Raw genomic sequence first — 13,521 nt, 5'->3', positions numbered from 1 at the left:
ATTAATTATATATCAACTCGGAGGGGTTGAACATGAAAAGTGTCAGTAGTATTTCTCCACGTCTATCATTTATTACAGTAATCACATCTAAATCAATGTGAATCTTACATAAGTGAATAATAAAAGTTACACCTTTTGATGTAATAATAATGCAACACAACGTTCTCCTTGTGTACACTGTGAGATGGAAAGTTGGCTGGAATATTCCACCTAATGCTACATATTCACATCAATCTGAGACTGTAAAATTTTCCAGACACCAGAGCCCCACAGATTGTAGACTCCACCAATTTCCTGGCTCTTACGTGGTCAAATTCCAGGTTCGCCGATTTACAAAGCCAGCCCCTTCTTCCCTGTTGCTTCAAAAAAAAATTCCTCTCGGTGCCAACCCTCCATCCCAGGTGAGAGCTATGTTCAGAGGGCATGCCTCACTTCTAAAAGAAACCTAGTTCGCGAGTTTGAAACCTATTTACTGGGAAACAAGGAAGCATCAGTGACCGCAGCTTTCTCTACTGGTTCCCTAATGCTGACATCTTTTTATTTTATTTTAACATAAAAAAGCAGAAAAGGAAAAACAACTAAAAAGAGAGTAGAGAAAGAAAAAGAGGAAAGAAGAAAGAATTAAAAGGTTGTACTGGCATAAAAACTACTTCAAAATGTCCAGATAAACCTAGCTCAAACAGTTGACTGAATGAATGGACCTTGTGGGAAAAACAGTAGTAAACTTTAAAGCCACTGAAAGGTTTTAAATGCCTAAGGGAAAAATAAACATTTGCTTCCAATCATTTTCTCATTAAGCATTCTCTGCTAGATGGCGAAGGCTTACTTAACACACACACACACACACACACACAGAGACACACTCACACACACTTTGACTCAGCGCCACAAATATCCACTTAACCTACTGTCTGATCCCTGTCCTGGGCGGCCCACTTGCGCCTCTCCTATTGCACTTTGGGCCGGGCTCAAGCGCCCCAGACTCCCCACTGCCCTCTACCACTGTCTTGGGAGCATCACCTTGCCCCGGCCTGCTCGCCTCTTCCAGACCTTGGCCACCTCTGTGGCAGGAAGGACTACATGCACTGAAAGACTTTCCGTTGGTGGTGGCGAGGTATGTTTCCGGGCGCACTTAAAACCGAGCTGCTCTCCCCACCGAGCGACAGCTTCACCAGCTCCGCCCCCACAACTCTCTCCACCCGACCAGCCCCGCCATCACCTCCTGACCTCGCCAGTAAAGTCTCGCAAGCCTCACACGGGCACACGTCCTCCCTTTGCATTTCCCAGCTCTCAGGCGCCCCGCTCGGGTGAAGTTTACGTATCTCGGAACCTATTCGCTCCCAATTATCCGCGCAGCTTAGGTCTCACGTCTGCCTGGCTCCGGTCTTTGCTGCCTAAAACTGTCCGACAGCTTATTGAGTGTGTTCGGATAGAAGGTTCAGTTGGTAAAGGTGGGAGAGGTGGGGCTGCGGGAGGTGGAAGGCTCTACGAGGAAGACCATTAAACACGTGCAAAGAAATAAAAGCCACCACGTGTGCGCGCAGTGTGTGTGTGTCTGTGCGCGCGCGTGTGTGTCTGCACGCGCGCGCGCCGGGCCAGGGCGTGGGCGCGGAGAGCGCGTCCCAGGGGGCCAGGCACATGGGCCACCCGAAGCGGGCGTGGCAGGGGGCGCGCGGGGGGCTCGGGTACTCACACGAACGCGTGGTAGACGAACGCCCAGCCGCGGGGTCTCTCCAGCACGTTGTACAGGTAGTTCTGCACCCTCCGGTACTTGACGTTGCGCCGGCAGCTCTGGCTACTGGTGTACGAGAGCGGTTTCCCCAGCAGGCTCATCCGGGCCCCCTGCTTGCCCCGGCGGCTCTCCCTCAGGCCGCCGCCGCCGCCGCCGAGCGCGGCCGCGCGGGTGCCCAGCAGCAGCAGGCCGTCGCCCCTGGCGGCCGCCGAGTTCAGCAGCACCCTGCCCCGGCCGGACTCCACATCCTTCATGCCGCCGCCGGGGCGCCCCCCGCCCGCCGCTGCCGCCGCCGCCGCGCCGCTCTTCATCCAGAGCCCGGCGGCGCCGCCCTCCTCTCCTCCCGCGTGGTGGCGGGGCATGGCATCACCACGGGCACCGCGAGGGGGGCGCCTGTCCCTGCGCCGGGGGCAGCGGCCGCGAGCGCGCTAGCGGGTTGCAAGGAGGAAGCCGCGGCTGACCCGGGGCCTCCTGCTCCCGACCTCCGAGTCGGGGGCGGGGAAGCAGCAGCTAGCAAACCGCTGGGGCTTCGGGGCTGGGGCGGAGGTGGGGGGTGCGGAGGAGGACGAGGAGTCCCAATTTCTAGCAGCCTTTAGCTTCGAATTCGCAGTCCGGACCTGTTTGGGGCGTCGCTTTGACAGGGTTTCTCGCTCCCTCGGATCCCCGTGGCTACCACTCCCTCCTAACGAAGTGGCCCCCAGGGCTGCAACGGGGAGTGCGGGGCGCTCCGAGGCGCGCTCCCACGCGCGCACACCCAGCCCCAGGCTCCCCCTTTCTTCTTTCCCTCCACTTTCCACGCCCAGGCTGCCTCTGCCTTTCTCCCCCCACCCCCTCCCCAGAGGACGGGGCTCGAAAGCCCCCTCCCCGAGGCGCGAGTTTGGTTTGGTGCTCTGGGGCTTGGGAGCTGTCCGGAAGGTTAAGTCAGCCCCGTGCCCAGAGGAGAAACTGAAGATGCAGATCACTGCTTCTCCCGCCGTTACTCTGCAGCGCCAGGTCCTGCCATCCTTCCGCAAGGGGTGTGTGAGCGGGAACGGCCCTGCCCTTCCGGACTGACCAGTCCCGAGCGGGCGCGCCGGGCGACGCTCGGGACAGTGGCTCTGGGGTCCCGCACAGCTCTGGAGCCCTAGGCAGTTCAGTGAGCAACCCCGCAGGACGGGACTGCCGAGACGGCGAGGCGGGGACCAGGCATCTCCCTGCGGCTCGCTCCAGCTTGCAGGCTGTGACTTTCCATCCCAGCATCAAACAGCAAACCCGCGAGTAACTTGGCCATCCTTCCCAGCCCGGGGGTGGAGTACGGGGAGGGCACAAAAACTCTGAAGTGGTCCCTCCGCAGGTTAACGGCTTGCTTGGGAGCTCCGCCTGACAGTGGCGCGAAGCATGGGAGAACAAATCCGGTTCCTTCGGTCAAGAAATTTCCATTGAAGTTCGAGAAAGTCATAAAACTGCGAAGTCTCGGCCGTGGCCGCGGCGGCCCCAGGGTCTAAGAGAAAAATCCTGAAAGGTGGAGAGCCCAGGGCACGGGTTTCTCGAGTCCCCACCCCACCCGCGTACGCTGCAGTTTACACGGTGAGAGACGTTTTAAGACTTGCTTGGGTCTTCCTCCTCCTCTGACACTGGGGCAGCCCAAAGCCCCCGTCCTTGGCTTTGAGGGAGACCACAGTGCCACTGCGGGCTTTGGCCTTCGGCAACGCCGTATTATAAAGTCTAAGTAGTTGTACATCACAGTCAGCGTGGGGAAATTGAAAGAAGGCCAGGCTTGGGAACTTCTTCTAACAGAGCAGACCTCCCCCTCCCACCCCCCACCTCCAGAATGAACGCAAATGATCACCAAGTTAAACTGAAGGAAGAGCTAAGCCTCTACCACAAACCCATGGCACATCTTTGCAAGGTAGTGATTCGGCGTGCCTTACTCCTTTCGGAAGCCTAGCCCCCCGGCAGTGCTAAGGCAAAAGTCTTATTTCAGCTGTCTCTGCCCCTCGGAGACAGACACTCTCCCAACTCTCTCTTGTACACATACCCACGCTCGCGACAGCTCCTTCCTGCCTGTGGCAGTAGTTCAACTTAAATGCTTTATTTTCACTTTTTATTGTCATTGCTATTATTTTTGTAAAACCCTCTTGCCAGCTCCTGGCCACTGGCAGGACCCTGCTTTCCCTCCCTCCTTTCCCCCAAGCCTCTCCATCGCAGGCACTGGCCTCAGAGCAGCTCTACGCAACTGGCAGAGGTGCCACGTGATTGTGCACGGAGCAGCAATACCCAGAGTCACTCTCCCTTTCCCCTATTACACTTCACACCCACGCGCTGTGGAGGTGCAGGAGAAATTGCTCCGTGCCCTGCTATTCCAGGCAGATGCAGACAGCGCCCTGGAGCAAGCTCTCCAATCCTAGGGCTGCACGGAGGCAGGGGCTGCTTGCTAGGGGGAGTTTGCTGTTGCTATATTTAGTCTCCCCACGGAGTTTCTATAAGGGGACTTTCAGGGTGAAATACCCAGAGACAGACTTAAAATGACTCGCGTGCACTCTTTAAACTTGAAAACCTTGGCTTTTCTGGAGGCAGGAAAATGAAAACCATTTCCTCTTAACCAAGAGGATTTTTTCTTTTCTTGCAAACTTTGATCACCACTGCTGCCTAAGTCAGGCCACTTCCATGTCACTGGTGTGGCTGGGCCGAGCGTGCAAGCAGGAAGTCTCTGGAAGGCTGAACATGAATGTTTCCTAGGAAGAGAGCCAGCTGCTTAAATACCCAGTGATGCTTTCCTGAGGTTCAGTAATAGCATTAGTGCAACTGTGATGTTGATTAAACAAATGCCGTTAAACTTTTAAAAAATCAGATCCGATGGTCAGTAGCAGTTTGGAGTTGGGAAGCACCTTTGGGATCATCTCTTCTAGAGCAACCTCCAGTTAGAGAGCCCAGAGAAGGAGACCCGCCCCAGCGTTCACAGGCAGTTAGTACCAGGGTTGGGAGGAACCCAACCATCATGCCTCCCAGTTTAGTAAGACATCCACCCAGTCCTCATCTTCAACAGAGTATGCATTTAAAAGCACATGGCTTTGTTTCTCTGTCTCTGCCATTTAGCTTTCATAACCATCCTGCCCTTGCATGTTCTGGAACCAAGGCCAAGTGGAGCTGCATAGCCACTCCTACCAGATTATCTCAATGTACCTCACTTTCTTTATTACCCGCTCACTCCCCTCAAAAGGCATGAATTAACTGTGGGAGAAACAAGGTATTGTGACTAAGCTTTTTCTGTTGTTATGCCTTTGAATATACATGTTGCTAGAAAAGTCTTTCATTCTTTTTGCTGAAATATTAAAACCCAAATATCAGAAGAGAAGATGGGCACATTGGTCAAAGAGTGAAACAATGCAGTGTATATCCTGTGCATAATTAATTACATTAGAGCATTATAAAGAAGCACAAAGTTAAAGGACAACCACCTTTTTCAACGGCAAATGCTTATTGCTAGTGCAGAACGTGTGAGTTGATTGGCCCTTCCATCCTTTGGAGATGGGTTTGCTTTCAGCCATCATTCTCTGCACATTAAAAGATGTCTGCCCAAAATTGAATCATGGAAACTTCTATTTGCTGAAGTCCACATGGAGATGGTTTCAACTGAAAGTAGTTACTAAAAATATTTTATTTCAATATGTTTTTATCCCATTATATTTTTCTTCTGAAGGTACTCTAAAATAATAATATTAAAAGTTCAATACAAGAGCTAGAGATGCCGAGGAGAGATTTTTGAGTCAGAATAACTAGATCTGAGCTAGTTTCACAAAATGCTCTCCCCTTTTCCTTCTTCTTTATGCCTCCCCATCTTCCCTTTAGCCCAGCCTTTCCGCCTCAACATACCCCCCCATTAAGTAGTGTTTGTGGTTCTGATCAACTAGTGAGCACTGTAAGTGACACTTTTCAGTGATGTGGATATACTTTGATCCACTGTGAAATTACTGGGCCAACCAGAGTAATAATGATAAATAGATTTCTTAACCTTACAGCAAAAAGGAAATTTGCAGATGAAGAAATGGAAATCCATGGTTGGCTGCTATTCAGTGACTTGCCTTGCTGTTTGCCTGGTGGGCCTAGAGGTAGAACGGAAGTCTCCTTGTCACTGAATAGAAAGCCCTTTAAACTATGTCACCCTTTCCCTCGGCTTTTATTTTTCCTTCTATCAGGTTATAATCAAACCAATAAGCATAGCAGCCTTCATTGCATTTGTTAGGTATCTCATTATAACCACTGGTTCAGTAAACATATTTGCCTTCTTTTATTATTTAAAACTTATCAACATTGTGTACCACAGTACCATTTTTAATCAATCAAGAATTCTGATCTGTAAGAGATATGATGCTAAGTTTCTCAAGATGTTTCTCCAACAAGCAGAAATTAGTCAGAGAACCCAGGGCAACATCAGAGTTCACTTGAGTCTGGCCAGACGACATGAAGTTTCTAACATAGTAGGGACCCTGGCCCTGCCCCACACAGTGGATGAGGCGTGGACCTTTCAGAGCAGCCTTTGCCCCAGGGATGCAGAAAGAGTGTAGGTGTGAGTACAAACAGTAGGAGAAAGGCCCAAAGATCTCACTGTTTTCATTCCAGCAACTATCAAAATTGATTCTCCTAAGGATTAATAACATGCTGATCACCACTTTCAAAGAAAAATAATAGCAAATTTTAGCTTCAGTTACTGTGCTTCAGGCACTGTGATTTATAAGAATTATTTCACTTGATTCTGACAATAGCCCCGTGAATAGACACTGCTTTCATATCCAGTTTACAGAGGAAGAAACTAAGCTTTGGACAAGTTAATAATGTTTCAAAACTAATAAGTATTTGAGCCAGGACTCAAACTTATGGTATTTAATGGAAAAACAAAACAAAACCCACAAAAACAAAAATATTTTTAACTACTAAATTATGTTAACTTTTGAAAGAAAAAGCTTACCTATCATTGTGTGTTAGTCACTTGACAGTTTCTCATTCCAAAAGAGAAGTATTGGAAAATTTCTATTTGTTATTTTAAAGCAGGCTTTGGGGTTCCATTCTAAATACAGAAATAGCCTTAACATTCCTCTTTACTTTTCCTACAGAAGTAAGGGCTTCCCTGCATAGATACTTTTTGTATTGGAAATTGTTAAACAGTCACAAATCTTGTATCAATTTATTGAAATTACATTAAAATTTTTTTAAAGATTTTATTTATTTATTTTTAGAGAGAAGGGCAGGGAGGGAGAAAAAGGAGAGCAACATCAATGTGCAACACTACCAGTGTTTCAGAAAGAAACACTACTAGTTGCCTCTCCCATGCGCCCCTCTGGGCCTGGCCTGCAACCCAGGCATGTGCCCTGACCTGGAATCGAACTGGCGACCTTTCACTTTGAGCAATTACAGCCAACCAACTGAGCCACATGAGTCAGGGCTGAAATTACATTTTGATCTTTTCCCTAAAACTAACTTCAGCTTTAGTCATAAAACCCTGTTTATTATGTTTGGCTCTACCCAGTTTCATCTTCTCTGACATGTCAGTTAGGACAGCACTGCTCACTTTCAGTCAACTACTGTAACACTTCTTCTGGACGTAGTTTGGATACAGCCATTTGATATTTTTAAGGTCCATATATTTAGAAACTGCGTGAAGAGGTTGATACAGAAGGAACACATCTCCTTTGAGCCAGTGTAGTGGAAAATTCTGTTAGAATTCTGTGCCCTCTAGTGGTACTGACATTTTACCTTTTTTATTTTTTCCAGAGGCACATTCAGAAAGCATCCTTTATGAATCTCCCCAAACATTTTCATCTCTTCCACAAGCAATCGTCAATCATCAGGTGCTGTGCTAGCTGGAGTGGGTGCAGAGATGAAAAACAGTCCTGATTCTTATGTTCATGGACTAGAGGGGGAGACAGGCAAGTAGTTCTAACATGGTGATGGGTTCGCAGAGGTTCTCACAGGATGTTATGGGAAGCCACAGAGGATATCCTGAAGCGTGCAATAGCTGAGCTAAGTCTTGAGGAATAACTGGACTTTGGTGAAATCGTGAAGGAGGGTTTTCAAAGAGAAAACGTTTGAGAGAACGTGAAGTCCTGAGACGTGAGCATTCTTTGAGAATGGCAGTAGTTGGGTTTTTACAGAGCCCAGGGTTCTGTTGAAGGTGGTACTATAAAGAAGAGAGAGGAGAAGGAAGGCAGGGGCTCTGTGACTACGGTTTCAGCAAGAACTTTGGAGTTTATCATAAATGGAGTAGGGAACCACTGAAGAATATTAAGCAAGAAATTACATGTCTCTACTTCCACTTTCAGAAAAGCACTTGATATTAATTCAGTTTAATGAAAACCAATGTGGATTGGGCACCTAAGTGTGGAACACACTACTCCAAGCTGGGAATTCAAAGCTGAAGTGTCTGTGTTGGACTTTAGTGATAGCTGTCAATCCGCGAACAGGTGTTAAGCCCAACCTTCAGTTTTCAGACATAAGTATGTAGGTAGGGGGATTGGGGTATCATTCACCGAACTAGGAAAGACCACCTGGGGAGGCCACCAGGCGAAGGGAAGATGTTGAGTTCTATTTTATTTTGAATTTATTTTGCCTGTTGAGACAGCCCAGTGGAAATGTCCTTTGGATATATGGATTCACAACTCAAGGGGGAGCCAGGAATCAAAATTTGAGAATGATATATATATATGATGAAAGTGATAGGTTGGGATCAGATTGCCTGGGAAATCATGTAGATTGACGTGGGAAGAAAGAAGCCTGAGGACCCAGTTCTGGTGCCCATGAGTATTTTGGGTATGGGAAAAGGAAAAAGAAGGGAAGGAGACGGAAACAGAGGAAGCTGAGTAACTGCTGAGGATCGTTGCCACAACAGCCAGAAAAAGAAGCTTCAACAGGGAAATGCTGGGAAGAGATCAAATGGGATAACAATTGTTGATTCGGCAACAAGGAGGTCATTTGAAAAAGTTGCTGTTTCTGTTTGTTTGTTAGTTTGTTTTTGTCATGCAGAATTATAGAAACAAAAATCAGGTGAGGGAGTGGAGATAATGATTCTGAAGGATAAGAAAGAGGTGGCAGCAAGGAGAGGATTTGCATTTGAGGAAGGTGCTAAACAAAGCACAATGGGCACTCATGTGAGACCCGAGTGTCCACTACGGCCATTCCTACAGGCCCTACGGTTGAGCAGGCATTTGGACATCTGAGCTACAGTTTCAGCTGACAATATTTCACTGTCCGTTCTGAAGTCTGGTACAACTTGGACCACTTCTATTGACTTTACTCAGTACTCTTACAGCATTTTAAATAAAATCTACCATTTTCTACATCTAATATTTTCAAAAGAGGTCCATTTAACAAATTTGTATTTCTTAAGTTTAGTTTTACCTGGAAGGAAGGAAGAGGCATGTTGGATAAACAATGCATTTTTGTTTTATTTTACTTATAATGAAGGTTGAGGAACTTACCATATCATCCAGGAAAAAAAGGACTTAATATGTGTGCAAGGCAAGTGTTCTGAAAAACAGACAGAGGGGCCCTGAACGGTGAGGCTCAGTTGCTTGGCCGTCGTGCTGCAAACCAAAGGCTCGCCTGTCCAATTCCCTGTCAGGCATCTGCCTGGGTTGTAGGTTCGGTCCTGCTCTGGTTGGAACACGTGGGAGAGAAAACAGTTCGATGTTCCACTCACATTGATGTTTCTCTCCCTTTCTCCCTCCCTTTCCCTCTCTCTAAAACTAAATAAATAATTTAAAAAAATTCTTGTTTATTCTATTACACTTGTCCCAATTTTTCCCCTTTCCCCTTCTCCACCCAGCCCAGGTCCCATGCCCATAGTCAGTCCCCACACTGTTGTCCATGTCCATGGGTCACTCATACGTGTGCTTTGTCTAATCTTTTCCCCTTCTTTCCACCATTATCCCCCCTTTCTTCTGGCAGCTGTCGGCCTGTCCCATGTTTCCGTGTCTCTGGTTCTTTTTGACTCATTAGTTTATTTTGTTCATTAGATTCCTCTAGTAAGTGAGATCATATGGTATTTGTCTTTCACCCACTGGCTTAATTCACTTAGCATAATACTCTCCAGTTCCATCCCTGCTGTCACAAAGAGTAGGAATTTCTTCTTTATTTCTGCTGTGTAGCATTTCATTGCATAAATGTACCATAATTTTTAAATCCATTCATCTGCTTATGGGTATTTAGGCTGTTTCCAGCACTTGGCTATTGTATATAGCACTGCTATGAGCCTAGGGGTGCATAAGTTCTTTTGAATTGGCGTTTTGGGATTCTTAGGGTATACTCCCAGCAGTGGAATCACTGGGTCAAAAGGTAGTTTCCTTTTTAATTTTTTGAGGAAATTCCATACTGTTTCCACAGTGGCTGCACCAGTCTGCATTCCCACCAACAGTGCACTAGGGTCCCCTTTTCTCCGCATCCTCGCCAGCACTTGTTCGTTGATTTATTGATGGTGGCCATTCCGACAGGTGTGAGGTGCTACCTCCTGGTGGTTTTAATTTGCATCTCCCTGATGACCAGTGCTGTTGAGCTTCTTTTCGTATGTCTGTAGGCCATTGCAGGTCCTCCTTGGAGAATTGTCTGTTCAGGACCTTTGCCCATTTCTTAATTGATTGCTTGTCTTCCTGGTGTTGTCATATGAGATTATATATATATATATATATAGGAGATTAAACCCTTGCCTGATGTATCATTGGCAAATATGTTCTCCTATACAGTCGGTTCCCTTTTCATTTTGCTGATGGTTTCTTTAGCCGTGCAGAAGCTTTTTAATTTGATATAGCTCCATTGGTTTATTTTTTTCCTTTATTTCCCTTGCCCTTGGAGATATAGCAGCAAAAATATTGCTATAAACAAATAAAATCTCTTTTTAAATAAAATCTTTAAAAAATAAAAAAATAGAGGTAAAGTGGGATTGCAACCAAGTTATTTTATTTTGGGTTTTTTCTTCTTTTTTTTGCTACCATGGTGTAACGTTTTGATAAGGTCAATGAAATGGAAGGAGTATTACTTGGCATGTTTTCAAAGCTTTTGGTTTTGGTTTTGCTTGTTATTTTCTATGTGAGACTGCAGCATGTTGAGGAAAAGAGGGATAAAGTTGAAATCATTTTAAGGAAGAAGATATTTCCTGATGTGAACAGGATGATTAAAAACAAGGAAGAAACTGGGGGCCACCAGACCCAATATTTTGGGTGGTGAGAAGCAAAAATGGAGCAATAAATACCAATAAGTTGTTTTTAAAGTGCTTAGGATTTGGAGTCAGAAAAATCATATAAGCTGGGGATCCTAGTTCCTGTCTCAGTTACTGAATTTCCCTATGTAATCATTTCTTTTATGCTTAAAGTGGGAATGATATTATTCGTATCACAGGGCTTTTGAGAGGATTAAATGAAATAGTTCCTGCAAACGCCCTGGCGTAGCTCCGACAGAGCGCTCACTGCTGCTACTGCCTCGTGCACACCAACATGCGCCTTATGTTCAGTTTTTGATTCAACTTGCAACTTCAGAATAATAGCTGATTAATTTTCTGAATCATTAGCTTCTGTACTTGTTAACATTTAACTGAAATTTATCAGGCACATAAAATTTATGGAAATATGAACTTAGAAGATAATATGGTTTTTATGGATAAACCTTGAGATAACCCAGAAGTGAAACTTTAAATTTAGTGGTGATAGCTTTCATGTGAACTATATGTAAATTTCAAAAGCAAATGGAAGCAACCATATCTGAAATATATTAGGCTGTGCATTTGTTTATGAATTAATAATAATTTATTAAAGGCTACTAGATATAATTAAATAAGGAAAACCTTAAGATATATAGCTTTGAATATTATTATGCTTCTAAGAGCAATATTAAAATGGTAATAGGTATTTAATTCTTTAACTCTAAAATATATGTGGTATTTTAGATGTCTAGTGATGCAATGAATTCATCACTTAGAATATCTTTGAATTTATGATTCTGAAGTTTTTATGGATGACAGAGGTTTGAGAATTTGGTGAAAGCCTTAGAAAATATCTACAAAATACACCTATAATTTTCCTATGACTGCTACGGTTCACAGACACTCTGAAGCAATTCATAAAGCCTGGCATTTATGGGTCCTGGGCTGTGAGTCCTTGGACTGCACCCTTAAAGGAGTGAATCTTACGAGGAGTCTCCAGAGGCTGTCTTCGGATGCCTTGTATTGGATGTATGGGAATATTAGTAGTGGTAGGGACTTCCTTGACCTCCCTGCAGCAGCCCGCACCATCTCTCAGGGAGCTGTTTATATAACGCGTCATCAGGGTGTTCCCATGGCAGGAAGGTTTGTGGTTTCCACAGAGCTCTTGAATTGACAAAACTGAGATTTTTGGATCTCCATGATGACCTTTTCTATTGGAAGTGTCTAAATGAATTCTTGAACTTGCTTCATAGGGTACTCTATGGGAGCACAAAACAGATAACATAAATCTGTTCCAAATGTAACTTTTCAGAATTTGGATATTTTAAATATGAAAGCACGATTGTGTGTGTGTGCATGTGTACAGCTTAGTGCATGTATATATAAACACATAAATATGTATTAATATCATTGCAACCCAGTGCTTTAAAAGGTTGCCCACCAACATACAAACCGCCAAGAAACATCTACTCATGCCATAAAAGAAAAGATTATGGGCCAACTCAGAACTTCAAGTCTGGCAAATAAATCAGTCATTGTTATGCTTAAATTCCTTTCACTGGCATGAGAAATTCTCTGCTTTGTCTTGTCAGTCGCCCCCAGGAACTACAGTCGTGACCTTGTGTTAGAGCGGTGACCAGAGCACCGTTACTGGCTGACCAGCTTCCAAAATGTCAGGCCACCTGCCCACCCACTCGCACCCGCGGGTGTCATCCTGTGCAGTAGTCCTGGGGGGCGCCGTGTTGTGTCTGCGAGTATGTATCGGATAACCGCCAACTGCATGGTTCCAGCATGAGCCTGAAATGCAGCAGTGGCTGCCTAGCTGCAGTTTCCTGCCCACGCCTGAAGAAGTTTGTGCTGTTCTGCCCGCCCTCGCCCAGGTTTTTAAGGGGTCTGTCAGTGTCCGGTCCTACAGTGGTTAGCTGGGTCATGACTAATCGTGCCTGAGTTTACACAAAACTGCCATCTCATTCTCTTAGTGAGAATTTATTCATTCATCCATTCATCAATTCATTCAACAATAGCTAATTGAGTGCTTACCATGTGTCAAAACTCTAGAATAGATATTCTACTAGTGCAGCCTATAATTTACTGTAATTTTTCCAAAGCTTTAAAACCTTTTTTAGCAGACAAATACATAACATAAAATGATAGAAAGATTATCTAAAACTTGATAATCCAAAACCAACTAAAATGGTTTTTTAATTATGCATTCACCCAGAGCTAATTATTTATACCGGGGGTGATTTTGCCTCGGTGAGGACATTTCAATGCCTGGAGCCCTTTTTGGTAGGCACGGGGTAAAGGAGGTTGAGGATGTGGGGAGGCCCTGCTGCTGGCGTCCAAGAGGTAGCTAGCCATCCTACCTGCCCTGGAGCCTGCTAACCACCCTACAATGCACAGGGCAGCTCTCACCACGAAGACTTACCCTGCCAAAGGTGTCAACAGCGCTGAGGTTGAGAAACCCTGCTTTAAACAATTCTTCAAAGCATCTTTTGAAGAGGTTGAAGTGGGGAATTTGCTTGCTATTGTTTGGTAATATGTGTTGGTCTGTATACCATTTGTTTCTATATTTAGAACTTCAGTGTTTGGTATGTGCACTGGAAAAATGTGCTAGACATTTATA

General features: G+C 45.6%; 1 protein-coding gene across 2 annotated transcripts in view; it reads right to left on the bottom strand.

Annotated features, from left to right (window-relative positions):
- Positions 1 to 3,053, bottom strand: part of KCNQ5 (potassium voltage-gated channel subfamily Q member 5) — a 516,174-nt gene extending 513,121 nt beyond the window's left edge. Inside the window, exon 1 of one of the 2 annotated variants that reach the window (XM_024576602.4) lies at positions 1,694 to 3,053. In XM_024576602.4, coding sequence (XP_024432370.2) covers positions 1,694 to 2,094 — 401 coding nt within the window. In that variant the 5' untranslated portion in view covers positions 2,095 to 3,053. The remainder of the gene's footprint in view (positions 1 to 1,693) is intronic. The other variant, XM_024576605.4, reaches the window with a different exon arrangement.
- Between the last annotated feature and the right edge of the window lie 10,468 nt (positions 3,054 to 13,521).

Source organism: Desmodus rotundus, chromosome 11, assembly GCF_022682495.2.
Source record: "Desmodus rotundus isolate HL8 chromosome 11, HLdesRot8A.1, whole genome shotgun sequence".
Taxonomy (NCBI): domain Eukaryota; kingdom Metazoa; phylum Chordata; class Mammalia; order Chiroptera; family Phyllostomidae; genus Desmodus; species Desmodus rotundus.
Note: the sequence above shows the minus strand (reverse complement) of the source record. Positions and strands in the feature narration are given on the sequence as shown.